Below are 17,859 nucleotides of genomic sequence, written 5' to 3' on the forward strand. Positions count from 1 at the left end.
CCCACAAGTGTTTTAATGTGTGAGCTGAATCCCACCCAGGGATCTGATGTACAAATTCCCCAGAGGGTACCACCAAAAACCAGATAAGAGTTAGAGCTCGACCACTGGAGTGCTGGGACATGGAGACAGAACAAGAGGGATACAGGTGTCTGAACTAAATCCATCTTTGGTTGGCATCTCTCTCTCTACCTGTGTGGCAAAGCCCAGCTATGACATTGTGTCCCAGGGACTTACCTGTCGGTCAGCGGAGTGATCACAAGCCGAGGGGTATTGCCAAGGTATTCATAGGAGTACAGGAACTGGGCGTCACAGATGTTGGCAAAGCAGTGCCGTTCCTCATCTGACCATCTGTGCCGGAGCTGTGACAGCCAGATAAAGGCCTGGGCATTGTCCACCTGCAACACACCCACAAACACCATCACAGGAAGGCCGGGGATGCCAGACACATGCAGCTCGGGGGCCAAAATAGCGACTGCTATAAAATTTTCATGGGGGATGACTGGTCCTCACTGCAAGGCAGGTGTGGTGAGGAAGGCCGCCTCCTTGCAATGCGGTGAGAAATGTCACCTCCCCATCTCCCATCAGTAAAGGGGAGGAACCAAATTAGTGACCACATTGGTGGGAGAGGAAAAAATTAATGGCCAAGAGAAAGAGCCTTACAAAAAGACTCCTGAATAGATTTAAGAAGCAGCAAGTCATGAAGAAGGTCTCATAACGCAACCAGAGTGAGAGAAGGAGCAGAGGCCATCTAGACAAGGAAGAGGTTGCAGACAGCACCAAGGAAACAGACTGGGGACAGGTGGACAAAGACAGGCATGGCCAGCGCTCTCTGCACAACCAGCAGGCAGGTCCAGATGCATCACTTCACCCCAGGCTGGACCGAGGCACCACTGAGCCCAGCTGAGCCTTGAAGACAGAAACCCTGTGAGCAGCCTGGCTGCCTCTGAGATGACACAGATGAGGGAAGAGCCACAACCCAATACATTCAGGGCATCTTCCCACCCACCTGCAAGGCTAAACACTTGGCATGGTGTCAGGGACAGGGGAGTAGTGTGGGAGAGGTGTTGCAGGAGAAGGGAGTCCCACATAAGTCCCTGTGGCCCCACACCAGACAAAGGACGCTACAAAGAACAAAGCTTGAATGCTTTTTCTTACTTTCTAAAGTCAAAACTGAGACTGAGTCCAGCAGCCTCCCAACACACCACCATCATCCACCAGCACATGTCTTGGCACCAGGACGCAGGGCCGCGCTCTCACTCCTGGTGTGAATCTGCAGCAACTACAAGTTGGTGTTGCAGGGCCATGACACAGCACAGCTCTGCAGGCTTACAGGGGCTTTCCGCACACTTACTACAAACATTGTAGAAATAAATTTAGTCATACGTCTCCCACTGAGACCGGCAGTGATCTGAATGGCCAGTGGTTGGGCCCCCTGAAGCCCCCTCTCCAGCACCCACAGAACTGTGCTGAACTGCCAACACCAACCTTCTGTGCTATCATCTTTGCCACCACATCCCGAGCATGCACGTCGATGGTGCAAATGGTCATGATTTTCTGTCTGTCGCCCTTGGAGAGCTGCCCGATCAGCATGGTAACGAGGGTGTTCAGCTGGGTCACTTGCTTCTTGTGATATTCCTTCATCGCATTCTCGTAGCCTTCCTCCACCCTGGCAAAGGCAATCCCAACCTCGGTTGTCCACCAGATCTGGGTGCAGCAAAGCGCCACCTAGGGAAATAGGCTGGTTCAGTATCAGGGAAAATACCAAAGCTTCCTTATGTTCAAGAGTGTCGGATCCACAGGGAGATCAAGGATGAAACATCCGTGACATGAAATTAAGTATTTTTTCATACAGTAGTCACAGCAGACAGTACAACAAGGATCTGCTCCATGACATTCATTTAAAACACCATATCAGTGATAGACACATTTAGCAGCTAGTTATAAGTAAATCAGCACCTTTCACATGCCTGACACAGCAGAGGAGGAAGAGTTGGAGACCACGAGGTTGTCAGAGGTGCATCTGAGGGGCTCTTCACTCTTATCAGGCCTCACCACTTTGCCTTCCTGCTGCACCTCTCACTGCTCTGGCTGTACAGACTGCACTGCCCAAGCCCCTGGGCTCTGTCACCCAACCAAGAGCCCCAACCAGAGCATGGAGCTCAGCCTGAAAACTCCATCAGGAGACCGCCAGGATAAAGGACAACTCATCCTCCCTCTCTCCTGGATAGCAAGGTGGAGGCCAGAAACATGCCTGTCCACAGCTGCTGAAAGAAGGGAAGGGCAGGACTGATGGGGAACCCAAGAGCTACCTTTCCACGAGCCAGCCTGAGTGGTGATAAGAAGCAGTGGCAGATACCTGGGCAGGATAGTCAAAGAGCCATTGCTCCCTTGGTTTTTCCTCATAAGCCATGACGGCTTCTGTCATCTCATCTCTCACAGTAGCCCTCATGCTGTCTAGTACATGACTGAGCCAGACTTCAACCTGGAAAAGAGATTAAATCCCAGTAACACATTTGCTCTTCTTAAGTGCCTTTGGTAATTAGTGAAGATAGGAAATGAGGCAAGCATCTCAGTTCTCTTTAGACTGGACATGAGGGAAAGGTTCTTCACCCAGAGGTGCTGGACACTGAACAGGCTCCCAGGGAGGTGTCACGGCCCCAACCTGACAGTGTTCAAGGAGAGACTGGACAACGTCCTCAGACACACGGGGTGACCTGTGGGGTTGTCACTGCAGGGACAGGACTTGGACTCCATGATCCTGGTGGGTCCCTTCCAGCTCAGGACATTCTATGAGTTAACCAAACCTCACAGCCTCCTTCAGACTGGGTAGATTTGGCTAATTCTGGTACTGTAGGATTAGCATCTACTTCCAGACACCAAGAACAGAAGACAGATTTTTTTCTTGAACTCTAGCTACAGGAGGAACCAAAATGAACTCCGTCAATGAATAATTTGGTCAGGTGTGTTCCACCTCCAGGCCATGACAGAATCCCTGGTGGGATGTGGGCAGTCTGCCAGCAGCAGAAGAAAGATGCTGCCAAACTTGGGAACACAATTCCTGCTGAATTTCATATTTCACAGGCAAAGCCCTCAACAAGAAGACGGACTGAACGCAGCAAGCTCCATTGCTGGGGAGCTCAGTAGCCGGTATTACGTACTTTAGCTTCCTGTAATAGACCATGCAGAAAGGTGAAACTACCAGGATAGATAAGCTGAGCAGTAGCTTGATTCTTACATTTCATACTTTCACTCGTGGTATGAAATAATGAAGACTTGAGAAACAGGTAAAAGGCCTTCTCCTGCCAAACACACCCGTGCAGAGGTACTATGGAATAGCTTAGTCTCTTTTCAGTCTGCATCCCCTCCCTCACCGAGCATATTTGTAGCAAGCTTTAAGACTAACCTTCAAAAGGTCTTAGAAAAAATCAAATTAAAAACCTAGTCAGAAAAATGGCACAGCTCTTTCTCTCACAGTGGACTGCGACATCCACGTCCCCCCTTAGTGAGGACCTATCCAGAGTGACACGAAAGGTTGTGGTGTAAGGAGGTACTAAATCACCACCTCTTCCAGCTTTTCTCATGCACCAAGGGAGAGCAGTGAAGCTCTATGACGTCTTGGCAAGGGATCTCACACGAGGGGCAGGGGAGCAGACTCCACCGGACAGTTTTGATAGACAAGGACTTCCCTCTCACCTGCCCACTGCAGTCACAGGGCTCGCTGCAGCTGACGTACTCCTCCTCTCTACTGTACATTCCCAGGCCAACCTTGGTTGGCTTTTGCTCAGAGTCCAGCTGGAATTTCATCCTGGCCAAGCTGTCAAAGAGTTTGGAAAGATGACGTTGCACCTGCAAAACGGGTTGTATAAATAAAGCAACCGAGATAGGACGAGCGGAATGAAGATCACTATACATGTCACAAGCAAAATCATGTTAACAAAATATCTTGGATATTTAGGTAGCACCACATCTTCTCAAATGTGGCCAACATACTGCCAACAAAAGCCTCTTGCTGTCTCTTGTAATACTTCCACCTATTTCTACGGAATTTAGAAAACAGACATGCCTTAATAAATCATGTTTCTCCATTGGGAAATCTTCCATACAGAGCAAAAGCATAGAAAACATTGAAACACCTCATGACTCCTACCCCAAATTTCCCTACATGTAGTGATGAGAAGTCTGTAGCCATTTCTCCACCTCATCCTATTCTCAGCACAACGTGGAGTTTTCTTCACTATGAACTTTCCTGTTTTTCCACTACTAGAAACTGATTTTGTGCTAGTGAAATATCCTAAATTCTCTTTCATGGAGAAGAAAGATCTTTATTTCTGCCTAAGACCTATGATAAACAGCCCAGACCTCCTATAGAACAACCATGTTCACCAAAAGCACTCTTCCAGAAGGAAAAGAATAATTCAGTTCTTTCCTGTTCACCTCCATCTGAGTCTGCAAAGCCAACAGGGAGATGCTGTGGGCTCTCAACATCAGCATCTGCCTGCTGGGAGCTGAGCAGGTCACCAGCACTTCTTCCAGACCACTGCGTAACACACAACTGCATCACTGCGCGCCCCACGCCAATGAAGGTGAGATTCTCCTAGGATTGACGTCCCCACAGAAAGGGGAAGCTCCCAAAGCAGTCCCAGACAGGAGCTGCCTCTCTCAATTACAGCAGAGAGGTAGAAAAACTCCCATAGGGGAGATGAGAAATGAGGGAAAGGGACCTGGGGGTCCTGGGGACAGCAGGGTGACCACGAGCCAGCACTGGGCCCTTGTGGCCAGGAAGGCCAATGGTACCTGGGGTGGGTTAGAAGGGGGTGGTCAGTAGGTCAGAGAGGTTCTCCTGCCCCTCTGCTCTGCCCTGGGGAGACCACACCTGGAATATTGTGTCCAGTTGTGGCCCCTCAGTTCCAGAAGGACAGGGAACTGCTGGAGAGAGTCCAGCGCAGCCACCAAGATGCTGAAGGGAGTGGAGCATCTCCCGTGTGAGGAAAGGCTGAGGGAGCTGGGGCTCTGGAGCTGGAGAAGAGGAGACTGAGGGGGGACTCATTCATGTTTACAGATATCTAAAGGGGGAGTGTCAGGAGAATGGAGCCAGGCTCTCCTCGGTGACAACCAGTGATAGGACAAGGGGGAATGGGTTCAAACTGGAACACAGGAGGTTTCACTTAAATTTGAGAAGAAACTTGTTCCTGGTGAGGGTGTCAGAGCCTGGCCCAGGCTGCCCATGGGGGTTGTGGAGTCTCCTTCTCTGCAGACATTCAAACCCGCCTGGACACCTTCCTGTGGAACCTCAGCTGGGTGTTCCTGCTCCATGGGGGATTGCACTGGATGAGCTTTCCAGGTCCCTTCCAACCCTGACATTCTGGGATTCTGCGTGAGATGCCCAATGCTCTGATGCTTTCAGAGAAGGAAGGGTGGAGGTGGATTTGTCCATCTAATTCTGACTCACTGACTCACAAAGAACTACAACCCTCCCTCTCATGAGCTGTGCTGCAAGTGGACGCAGCTTCTCACACACATACAAGCAGGGCCAAACCCTGGGAGGTGCTAAGTGACTCTGAGAAGCACAGGGCACTCAGCATCCCCCCAGATCACAGAATCATTTTGGGTGGAAGAAACCCTCAGGATCAAGTCCAGCCATACCCTAGCTCTGGCACTAATCCATGTCCCTAAGAACCTCGTCTAAATGTCTTTTAAACCCCTCCAGGGATGGTGACTCCAGCACTGCCCTGGGCAGCCTGTTCCCATGCCCCACAGCCCTTTCTGGGAAGAATTTTTTTACAATATCCAATCTGAACCTCCCCTGGCACAACTTGAGGCCATTAAGCGTATCTTGAGGCCATAAGCCTATCTCTTTTCAAACCGTAAGTAAACCGTAGAAACTTTTTCTTACATGTAGAAGCTTCTGGTCACAAATCCCCAGCTGCCCCTTCCCAGACCCTGTCCAGTCTGGAGGGTTCGGACACAACCCCAGCACTTGCTGCGATCCTGCTGCCAGAGCCCGAACGCACCTGAATCTGCACAAGTTCAGCACCCAGTTCACGAGGATAATGTCATTGTGTATTTAATCCTCCTTTAGGAATCATCAGACTTTGAAACTACATTGGGAAGGCTGAGAGTGTATCTACGTATGATACTGCTTGACATTTACTTTGATTTTACTGCAAATACTTTTGAATAACAGAAAACACCAGGAATTTCTTCTTACTCAACAGAGCATTTCAACACAGTATCTTTGCTTCCTGTGGTTTTTTTTTCCTCTTCATTTTAAATATCAATCAACTATGTATTTATGATACTCTGTGGGCTGAAATCACCCAGCAGCAGACACAGATAGAAGCAGCGTTAAAGGTTAGAGGTAAACAACAGCATTTCCAAATACACATGCAAACCTGCTCCATTCCTGTGCTCACACCAATACTGAAAATGGTGGAAAGCCTGAAGAAAGTGAAAATACTCGCTACCAAAAGACAGAATTAGGACTTTGTTCATCATCCAACACTCGCCTTTTGCTGTGAACGTTTTGACTGGTTTTATGCACCAACCTCTGAATAAAAGATGCGTCCCAAACAAGGCCAAGCAGAGCTGTGCAGGGGTGGGTGGCAACCCAAGGAAGTCCTGCCTTGGCCACAGCCACTGTCTGACCACCAGCTGTCTTACCTCTTCCAGGCTGTGTTCTGCTCTTCCCCTGTAAACAGGCCATCCCAAAGACCTTTGCATGGGGGAAGGAAGAAGTGGCTGACTAGCAGATGTCTCCTCTGCCTAAAAACAGAGACGTCTCCAAGCCCTCAGTTGTCAACACTGTCACATTTGAATGATCGGTCTGTGGCTCTTTCAACAACAGATGCTGTTTGCTGGCATCCCAGCTTGGGGAACCAAGCTCAGCAACAAGTTTTGGCTGAGATCCTCAAGAAATGGTTTCCCCCAACCTCACTGTATCCCAGCAGAAACAAACCCACTGTTTTTATGGTATCAAGAACATAGCTCTGCTCTGTGCAGTGCTTTCAGAACCATCTGCAAGCATCACCAGGGACAGATGGGACAACATACAGTGTGCGCATTGCCTTTCAGAGACGACAGATGAAGGCCAGCAGTGAAAGAGTTATTGTTAATCCAAGTGAGGGTGGGAGAAAAGGCACTCAAGAAAGGATAAGCTACAGCTGAGTCCCTAGACAGCATCTTCCACCCTGACATTACTGACAGCTGGAAAATGTGAAGGTGACATAGTGCAAGGCTTACCAGCTGTGGGTTGGTGCCATTGGAAAGAATATCCAATAAATCTGCTGAAGAAACAAAGTAAAATCTGGGAAAGGCCAATCTTTTCATGTCCAAATATTCAGCCAAAGCCTTCTCACACAGGGACAACCTGGGGAGAAGAGCAGAAAAATAGAGCCCAGGACAGGCGGGTGAATATCCTTTAATGTGTCGTGCTACAGTTTGGGTTATCGAGCAGATTCTCCCCTCCCATGGGGAAATGCCAGACATGAGCTGAGCCTGCAGGCTGGTCCTTTACAGCATTTTCCAAATAGATAACAAAGCACATAGTAACTCATAGATCTCTCTCCACTCCCAAGGGTCAAACAGACAAAGAGTCAGAGAATCCTCACCAAAAAGCAGAAACACAGGTGGAAGAAGAGGCTAGAAAGGCTTTGCAGTCTGACTTACTGTTTTAGACAAGCTCTCAACTGCCACAGGTGATTTCACACTAGGATGAAAGTTTCCAAAACTGCTTTTACTCTAATGAGCACATTTTAAAGTCTGATTCAAACCTACTCAGCTTTTTGTGCTTGTGAAGCCTGAAAAGAAACTTGTTTGCTCCGTTCTAAAATGAATCTCTCAGTGTTTACATGTTAAACTGCTGCTGAGCTTTCAAAGTTCATAAATAACATGCAGTTAGTCCTCTGTGGGGAACACGGGCCTTATCTGTTTAGGAAGTAAAATTAGATCTCTATTTTAAATGGATAGTTATTACTGACACAACAGCTATCACGTTAACTTGTTAGGTGTGTTCCAGGTAGAGTAGCTCATATGTTAGGTGAGAACTGTATCCATCTCTGGACATTAAGGTCTTTCTCAGGGAGTTTAGTTATACCATCTGTGAAGGGTACACACACAAAGATAATTTTGTTAATTAAAGCACATGGGATCAGCTCTGCTGCAGATATCCCTGCTTGGACTGCTAAATAGATATTTAAGACACCAAATTTGGGGTGGCAGTGAGGCCACATGTTATTAAAACCAACTGAGTGCCTAGCTTTGTATGTGTGCAAATCAATATTCAAGATAAGAGTTTGCACATACGCAAAGCCAGAATCCACCTTGGGGGCTTCAGGGTGATGGATCATGAATAAAAAGACTCAATGTGTGAATGCAAAGAACGCACAGTCCAGAAGGAAAGCCTTGGAGCACAGGTTAAACCAACTTATTAGAGCTGATCCCAGTCTCTGACAAAATCCTGGGACTGAAGTTGTACCTACCTACTCTGAATGTCCTCCAGTTGTTGGGACAGACCTGGTTTATTGGTGGCCTCAACCACATTTGGGGTTTTCTGAGTTTCATAGGCCAGTTCTTTAAAGTCCACATCAATCCCTTCAAAGCGTTTGGAGTCCTAAAAAGCAACACAAACATGTTCATGGTAAAACATGGATTTTGTGCTAAAGGTCTCCATCCTCTGGGTGCTGTCTTTGGGTTGAGGGGAAAACCTTCTGTCCAGTGCAGACAGGGACCCCTCCACCATTCCAGAATGGCTCTTCCACTGACTTGCCTGAAACTAGTCTTCAAACAGGCACTTGCCTTCTTGTCACTGTATCCCAAAGGGGTGGTGGATAAAGTGCTCCATGCAGGAGGCAATGTCTAGGACCAACCATTTTCATGGGATTTAATTCCCCTTGGAAAACCTCATAAATCTCTCTCTCCCATGTCCAGGTGAAGTACCAAGTTTCCCTGGCTGCAGCAGCAGGAGATGCTCCCACACCGTGGAAAGGCTACCAGCCTCATGTGAGTGCACTCCTCCCCTCCTGCTACAGCACAGGAATCCCAACACCCATCCACAAAACGGGTATGATGACTCTTGTAGAGGAGAGCCCTTCCTTGCCTTCAATAAGGGTATGGAAACCCCATGTCAGCACCGGAGGCCCACGTCAACAATTATGCTCCATATCTAACAGGGACTCTGAATTTCTGGAGCTAAACACTGAAGAATAAAGCAAGCTATGTTCAAAACATCTCTGCTCCTCCCTTCTTCCCAGGTCAGGCCTCCTAAGTGAGGCGGGACACTGAACAAGTGTTCCAAGCAGTCCAGGTAACACTTCCACGCTACCCTGTGTTCAGCCCCAGGAGCAAGGCTCCATCTGGAAGGTTGAGCCCTCCCTACACTCACGCCACAGATCCAGCTCCAGGTGAGCATCCCACAGCCTGTCAGCACATCCCCCCAGCCCTGGATGCATCCTGAGGGTGCTCAGCTACAGAGACTTTGAGCTTCAGTCTTTCTTTTACGGAAGAGAAGCTGCTGACTGAGCCACCTGTGTCCCTGGAGCCAGGCCCCGTGTCCTGGTGCATCCAGCACGGCACGGCCAGCCGGGCAGGGAGGGGATTGTCCCGCTCTGCTCTGTGCTGGGGCGGCCTCACCTGGAGCATTCACTGTGTGCAGGGCTGGGGACACAGGAGAAAAGGAGATAAAGCTACTGGAGGGTGTCCAGAGGAGGGACATGAACTTGGTGAAGGGTTCGGAGGGGAAACCGTATGAGGAGCGGCTGAAGTCCCTGGGTTTGCTCAGCTGGAGCAGAGGAGACTGAGGGCAGAGCTCATGGGGCTGCAGGTTCCTCAGCAGGAGCAGGAGGGGCAGGGCTGAGCTCTTCTCTGTGACAGTGACAGAACCCAGGGAATGGCAGAAGATGTGCCAGGGAGGGCAGTGGGACATGAGGAAAAGGTTCTTCACCCAGAGGTGCTGGACACTGAACAGGCTCCCAGGGAGGGGTCACAGCCCCAACCTGACAGTGTTCAAGGAGAGACTGGACAACGTCCTCAGACACATGGGGTGAATTGTGGGGTGTCCTGTGCAGGGACAGGAGTTGGACTTGACAATCCTGATGGGTCCTTCCAAGTCAGGACATCCTATGGTTCTATGGTTCATACCACTGCCAGACAGCTACTGAGATGCAGACAGCTGCCCAGCAGGATGCAAATGTAAATCATGATGCAATTTCATACATGACTTTAGATAGCTCCTGGATATTAAGAGCTTGCTGGCACATGGTACAGCCTCAGGGCACTGGTTATCAGCACCTGTATATATTGCCCAGTGAGCGAGGTGTGCCCAGAATCATAGAATCATTTAGCTGGAGGAGACCATTGAGATCACTGAGTCCAACCATAACCTAAATCTAGTACTAAACCATGTTCCTCATCTATACATCTTCCAGGGATGGTGACTCCAGCACTGCCCTGGGCAGCCTGTTCCAATGCCCCACAGCCCTTTGGGGAAGAAATTGTTCCCCAGATCCAACCTCAGCCTCCCCTGGCGCAACTTGAGGCCATTTCCTCTGCTCCTGGCGCTTGTTCCTGGGGAGCAGAGCCCGACCCCCCCTGGCTCCAAGCTCCCTTCAGGCAGTGCAGAGATCAGAAGGTCTCCCCTCACCTCCTGTTCTCCAGCTGAACCCCCAGGTCCCTCAGCCGCTCCCATCACACTTGTGCTCCAGCCCCTCACCAGCTCCATTCCCTTCTCTCAACTTGCTCCAGCACCACAAGGGCTTTCTTGGTGTGAGGGGCCAAAAACTGCCCCCAGGACACTCAGCACAGCGTGCTCTCTGAAGCAGATGGAGGAACAGTCCAAGCAGAGCAGAGTGCAGGGTTGGAGACAGAACAGTGTGTTGTCCAGGGGTCAATGGGCTGCGCACATCCCCTCGTGGGTGTTCGTCCCACAGTGGTGCTGTCAGCGATGCTGCTCGTGAACAGGGACGGGGGTCACACAGCCAACTGTGGGTCACTCGTGAGTGAAAGGCAGGTTCCTCCACAGGGCTGCGAGTGGTCCAGCGGGGCCAGGAACAAGCTTGGAAGATTTTCTAAATAATCAAGAGAATAGGGAATAAGACTGGAAGCTGGACTCAAAGACAGCCCTGAGGAGGTCACAACCCTGAGGAGGGCATCAGTGACAACTCTGCTCAATTTTCTGAAGCTGAAGTGGGAGAAGAGCTGCTCTCCTGCTGCACCAGCACTGGAGGCAGGGAAGCGGATACTGCAAAGCTGCCTGGTCCAGCTCTGATTTGACAATTTGCACCATCTGAGTAATTATCTCCGTCTTCTCCCCTCCAAGGAAAGAGGGAACATGCCTGTATCACTGAAGGAAGCCAGCAGCCTCCTGCTCAGCCTCCAGGAACTCTGCATCTGCTGTGCAATGGTGGAGGGGAGGAAAAACAGTTTCTCAGCAGGGTTCAGGCACAACCAACAGTACAAAAACATCCTGGGGCAACACTGGGGAAACTGCTGTAGCATTAAGGGAGCCTCCAAGAAAGCAATGCAGCAAGAGAACAGTCCTGCTTGGGGGAACACGGCAATATAGACAACCTTCTTCTGTGTAATGGAGGCTCTTCTTCAACGCTTTCCACACAGGAAAAATAGGATTTGGGATTTCATACCTTAGGAAGCTGTGCCCGTATATCTTCTGAGCCTATGAATATGCTCTCCAAGTGAGACCACGTACGCTGCACTTCGAACCAGAGAGAAATGACGGAATCTGTTGTGGACAGCTTCCTCTGCCATATGGACACTTCCTCCAAGAAGAAAGCAATACATTTGGATGTCATTAAATTCTGCAGCTGCACCTGGTTGTCTTCTAAAGTTTCTATGAGTTCCTCGTCTGACTTCAGCAACGGGATGTTCGTCCGGGGGTGAGGCTCATACTGAAACTCCATGGTGCTCCAACTCATTTTTAGCTCCTTCAGGACTTTCTCCATACTCATTTCTCGTACCGCTTTGTCCACAATGCCACGAACCTCATCCTCAGAGTTATGGAGGTTGAGCTTCAGGAGGTCAGCCAGCGTGGTGTCCGAGTCCATCACAAACCTCACACCCGTCACCTGCATCAGCTGATTCCAGTGCCTTTCCCTAATGGCGGGATTTTGAAGTTCTGCCACAGCTTTCAGGGCCGTCAGCATGTTCTTCACCTTGCTGTCCAGCCCAGTGAAAGCATCCCACGCCCTCACCTCCTTATCCAAATTCCGAATCTCTCTTGCAAACTTTTTACACTCCAGATCCATGTTTTCCACGTTAATATCCGCCCATTTGGTGGTCTGCCAGTCATCAAGGCAAGTGCCCACAAGGGAGATCATATCCCAGAGCTCTTTGAGAAGACACAGCTCCTTTCGGCACTGCTTCAGTTGTTTATAGTCTGGCACTATGACTTCAAACAGACCAGCTGATTCATAAATCGAGGTCATGGCTGACTCCATTTGTTTAATCTCAATGTGCTTTGTATCCAGCAGTTGATAAGGCTTTTTGGGGTCAAACCTAGAAAGAAATGTTTATTCTTCATAAGTGATATTGTAACAACTTCTAAAGAAAACATAGAACAAATGGTGCCTCTGAGACACAAAGCAGACATGATACATCTATAGTACCCATTGATGGTGCAGCCACATGGCACTGCTGACAACCCCTTTAAGCAATATTGTGCACTCAGCATCCAGACTGAATCTCTTGCTAACACCTTACAGTGTTTGCAGGGACAAAACACCCAGGGCATAACAGATACAACACCGTGAGCAGGTAGGAAATGTATGCAAGGGTTCAAGAACACATCCTCAGGACACTCCGAGATGATCCCATGAAGCTTTTCTTCCTCAGGGCTTCTCTGATGTTATAATTTCACTGTACCTGAATGGTGCTTCTTTCCGAAATCGCTCTCTGAATCTGTGTTGCTCAACATCAAACGCCGCACAGCTCTTGCGCACAACTGTCATTTCGTTCGCCTGCAGAGGAGCCACATGCTGCTTCACAGCTATCGCCAGCTTCTTTATATTGTTCCATTTTTCTGGCAGCTCCTGCAAGCAAAATTTAAATGACGGTAGGCAGTATTTGCTATTTGATATAAGATGTGACTGATCTGTTTATGGACAATCACAGAACAGGAAAAGCAACAGATTCCATGCCTAAAACTGCAAGGAAGTTTTGTTGTGATGCAAAAGCTAAACACAATTTGGGATAAAACTTATCAGTTATCCACAATTTTGAAGACGAATGAAGACTGAGACTTTAAAACTGACTGCTCTGATTGCAAAAACATGTTAAATAACTTCAGAAGAAGGGTCCCAGACCAGATCCTGGGCTCCCAGGATGGCTCGGTGGTTGAGAGAGCACAGTTCTCCTGACACCGAGCCCAGCGGGACCCAGAGCTGGCTGGAGGCAGGAGGGTGGGCTGAGGATGCAAGTTCATCACATCGTCCGGCTTCCCAGAGCTAATTAAGAAACAGAGCCTGGGAAATTTCCAGCCAGCTCTTAGAGCAGAAGATATTATGCCAGAAGGACTTCTACAGAGCTTTCTGGGGCAAATCCCTCCAGCCTGCCTGTATAATATTAGTACTAAATAAGACAGTTTCTTTCTCAGGACTGCATCCAAGCTGCTGGTGCACAGCACTGCTAACAATCCACCCTTTGCACCTGGGATTTTATTTAGAAAGAGATTTGATTTCTTCTCTTCTCACTAGACTTCTCGAGCCAAATCCTCAGCCCAGACAGTGACACCAGCCAGGGCTCTGCTGTCCTCAAGTCCCACAGCTTTGCTCTCCCACTTCCCCAGGTACTGTGCCAGCCTACAGGAAAGACTTTGGGCTTCTTTTCATCCCAGTGCACATAGTTGAGAAGACTAATGGAGATGCACCAACACTATGCAAAGAAGCGAAATAACCTGGAGGCAGCAGAGGCGGCCAGAGCAGGGCCAGTCCCTCCTGAGGGGTCTCTTTCTGGCACTTCATGTTCCAGTCTCTGTAGAAATCACTATCCATGACCATAGCAGGGCACACATGGAGCTGCTTCCTTGTCCTTCTCATACAAACTATCACCTCCAGCCCATCCATCTTCATGGCCATGGAGGGAGCGGTACCTGGAGGAACTTACTTTGGTTTTCCTACTGTGTACAGCAGTGAATGAATTATTCAACTATGTGTTGCTGTCACTTGCCAGAAAGAACGAAACTGTTTTGTTATCTCCTACATCTGAATGGCTGCCCTGCATACCTCATTTCTTCTGTCAGAAAAATAAATCAGTTGTTCAAATCTACACGCACAAACAGGCACCAAGCAAGCAGCTCTTGGGCAGAGGAATCAGCAGAGCTGGGTTCCCCATAGCACCATTTTTTATGCTGAACTGAAGCTGCTGTAGCAGCCAAAACATTCATTTAATGCAGCTCTTCTGTTTTTCAGGGTGTCTGTAGGAATCCAGTTATCTTTAGGACCCTTACCCGTGTCAGATTTGGTGATACAACCATCCGTGGATCACGGCTGCACCAGCAGAAAACTGGGGGATTGCTAAACCCCGCTCAGGTCCCATCCAAGCCTGCAGCAGAGGGAGGAACTTCTCCCCAAAAAGCTCTGCCTTAAACCTGGTGTCCTACACAGAGCCCTCTGCACACAACGCCCCGTGACTAAGGGGTATCCATCAGTATGCAGCCACACGCTCCTCCACCGTAACATGGCGACTGCTGCCAGTTCCCCAAGGCTGGCTGGGCATCCCACAGGCTTTTCCAACCTTCACCTCATGGTCCCCTGTCCAGAAATGAGAAGAATTCCCCAAAGAAAAATTGATTCATCAGGGCCAGATGTGGAAAGGTGCTGAAATACTTTCATAACGTGCTCCCAGTGATGTCCTTTGGGTCAAGCAGATTGGGTGTTATAGACCTAGTGGAGGACTGAAGTCCTATGAGAAGGCGACTCCTCTGCCAACATTATCCTTCCCATCTCCACAGTTGCCAAGAACTGGCTTATTTAAAAATAATTATAACTCAAACTAATTAACAGATGTATTTGAAAATGCATTAATTTTTTTCAAGAGTAATCGCTGAGAGTTGGAGCAGGCAATTCTATGTTTTTCATACATAACAAAAGGCTTAATCTCTGCTTTAAAAGAAAAACCTCAATATAACTCCAAAATTTAGAGCTATTAAGGCACATCCCACAATAGTAAAATACTATCCACTGAGGCCCTCTAATGACAGGGAGTGGGGCTTTAAATATTCCTGCAATGCTCTTAAGCTCATACTCTTTGACGCTGGCTACTTGGCAAACCGCCGTGTCCACCGCAGCTTTTCACCCACCTCCAGTTGCTTATAGACTTCCTCCGGCAGCTCTTGCTCATACGTCTTCAGCAGTTCGACGGTTTGCTTCAGGGGCTCGAACATGGCATCGGTGACACTGTGCCTTTCCTTAACGGCCAGGAGATGCCCCATGATCTCCACCAAACCATCATAATCGCCTTTTTCAACCTTTTTGCTCAAACCTTTGTCAGCAGTTTTTATGAACTCGTCCAGGTCAGACAAGCTGTAGAACACAAAACAGGAAAGCACCAAATGAGAGCAGTTCCTACCGGAATCATCCAGGCAGCTGGACTGGCACGGAGAGGGAAAGGCCTGGCTAACTCTGCCCATCACATGGCAACATGCTGAGGGCATCAGAACCACAGTTCATGCTCACAGGGATCCATAGATGTGGTACAGCTTCCTGTGAGGAACGGATAAATGGGTTGGGACTTCACAGGTTGGAGAAAAGGCATTTGAGGAGCACAAGTCTTACGAGGAGCAGCTGAGGGAGCTGGGGCTGTTCAGCCTGGAGAACAGGAGATGAGGGGAGACCTGATCTCTGCAACTGTCTGAAAGGAGGTTGGAGCATGGAGGGGGTTGGTCTCTTCTCTCAGGTAGCAAGTGATAAGATAAAATGGCCTCAAATTTCTCCAGGGGAGGTTCAGATTGGGTATTAGGAAAAAAGTTATTCACAGAAATGGCTGTCGGGCCTTGGAACAGGCTGCCCTGGGCAGTGGTGGAGTCACCATCCCTGGAGGGGTTGGATAGACATATAGATGAGGTTCTCAGGGACATGGGGTAGTGCCAGAGTTAGGTTATGGTTGGACTCTGTGATCTTGATGGTCTCTTCCAACCAAACAGATTCTATGACTCTATCCTATGATTCTATAAGGGAGACCTGTGAGCTCGGGTCTGTGGTCTGAAGAGAGTGAATTTGAAAGGACAGTTTTCATGTCATCTCTTCCAATACAAGAATTCAACAAATGAACCTGGTAGGTTGTAACGCTACAACAAACAGGGATTCTTCTTCGCACGCTGCCTTATTTCAGAGGGTAAGTCTCTGCTGCAGAAGGATGCAGATGTTAAAAATTCACAGCGGTTCAGAAAAGCAACCGAACATTTGTGGGAGAAAAAAAAATCCATCCAGGTCTTTAGATACAAAGGTACAACCCATGACTCTCAAAGTCCTCAGGTATGAATGGTTAGAGACAAGGAGACTATTTGGGGGAAGTTTCCCTACCTGCTTCTTGATCTCACCAGCTGCTGGACACTGTTAGCAGAGCTTGATGGGCTCCTGGATCTTTGGTCCTTTCCATTCTTCCCTTCTCAAAACGCTTACTTTTGAAGTGCCCGCTTAAATTCTGTGGATGCTGCTGGACCAAAACATAGCCCTAAACACTTCACCTATTAAAGACTAAACTGCTGAGTCAGGAGCTCTTAATAAGAACTCCTAAATGCCTGTTCTAACCTATGCAAAAACCTCTTTGCACAGGAATTATCGTGCTGAAAAGAACACAAGAGATCACAGCAGCCACCACACGCAGCAGCCTTCACTAGTACATATGTCTGTAAATATTTCTTCGTAAGCATCCAAGCCCTGTGGCATCCTTCAGCTGCTACTACTCAAATAAATCACCTAACACATCATCCTGCAGAGACCAGGCGGCTGAGCAGCTATTCAGAGCAGGGAACACATGTTCATTCAAAACTTACATCCAAAGCTCCTCCTTTTTGTAACCTTGAAACTGCCTCCCCATGATTGCTCATGCCAGGCAACCCAAATTACTTTTTTTACAAAGAGTGCACTCAAAAGAGCACTGCATTTAGAAACGGAGCAAGTATCTCATGGCATTAATGCAGCTTTACTGATGGCAAATTCAACAAAATAAGCACAGAGCCCTAGAAGAGATTAGATTAGTTGGACCAGGATGAACAGACAAACAGACATCCTGTCCAACACCACACAGTAGGTCGTAGGAGCATCAGCTCGCAGGATGTCGATGGTACCGAGTTCGTGGAACTGTTTGCACTTTACACACTCAGCTGGACCAGCTGCTCCCAGCAGAGACGAGGGTTCTGGTTGGAAGAGACCCTCAAGATCATCGAATCCAACCATAACCTAACTCCACCACTAACCCATGTCCCTAAGAACCCCATCTGTACATTTGTTAACACCTCCAGGGATGTGACTCCACCACTGCTCTGGGCAGCCTATTCCAAAGCTTCACAATCCTCTCTGTGAATTATTTTTTCCTAATATCCAATCTGAACTTTCCTTGGTGCAACTTGAGGCCACTTCCTCTCATCCTATCTCTTACTACTTGGGAGAAGAGACCAACCCCCTCCATGCTCCAACCTCCTTTCAGACAGTTGCAGAGAGCAAGAAGGTCTGGCCTCAGCCTCCTCAAGATAGAGTGGCATTGCCAATTGGGCTTGAGTCAACCCAGAGTTGCTGCTCCCCAACTTTACACATCAACGCTGAGTGATTAAACTGTTAACAGAGCAAGCCAGGGCTCTGGTGCCTTGCAGACTCACCTCCACATTTTGCTGACACAAGAGAAAGGGGAACTTCA

General features: G+C 48.7%; 2 protein-coding genes across 2 annotated transcripts in view; both read right to left on the reverse strand.

The window, feature by feature from the left end:
* Positions 1–15,525, reverse strand: part of LOC139826883 (dynein axonemal heavy chain 9-like) — a 28,575-nt gene extending 13,050 nt beyond the window's left edge. The window contains exons 1-10 of the mRNA XM_071803274.1: positions 15,305–15,525; positions 14,453–14,756; positions 12,871–13,037; positions 11,634–12,504; positions 8,478–8,608; positions 7,240–7,366; positions 3,694–3,846; positions 2,357–2,482; positions 1,486–1,725; positions 235–395 (exon numbers count right to left, since the gene is read on the reverse strand). Of these exons, the coding sequence (XP_071659375.1) occupies positions 235–395; positions 1,486–1,725; positions 2,357–2,482; positions 3,694–3,846; positions 7,240–7,366; positions 8,478–8,608; positions 11,634–12,504; positions 12,871–13,037; positions 14,453–14,479 (2,003 nt within the window). The 5' untranslated portion in view covers positions 14,480–14,756; positions 15,305–15,525. The remainder of the gene's footprint in view (positions 1–234; positions 396–1,485; positions 1,726–2,356; positions 2,483–3,693; positions 3,847–7,239; positions 7,367–8,477; positions 8,609–11,633; positions 12,505–12,870; positions 13,038–14,452; positions 14,757–15,304) is intronic.
* The window catches only part of LOC139826881 (dynein axonemal heavy chain 9-like), a 63,534-nt gene that overhangs the window by 28,108 nt on the left and 17,567 nt on the right, over positions 1–17,859 (reverse strand). The window lies entirely within an intron of this gene.

Source organism: Patagioenas fasciata, unplaced genomic scaffold (assembly GCF_037038585.1).
Source record: "Patagioenas fasciata isolate bPatFas1 unplaced genomic scaffold, bPatFas1.hap1 Unplaced_5, whole genome shotgun sequence".
Classification (NCBI taxonomy): domain Eukaryota; kingdom Metazoa; phylum Chordata; class Aves; order Columbiformes; family Columbidae; genus Patagioenas; species Patagioenas fasciata.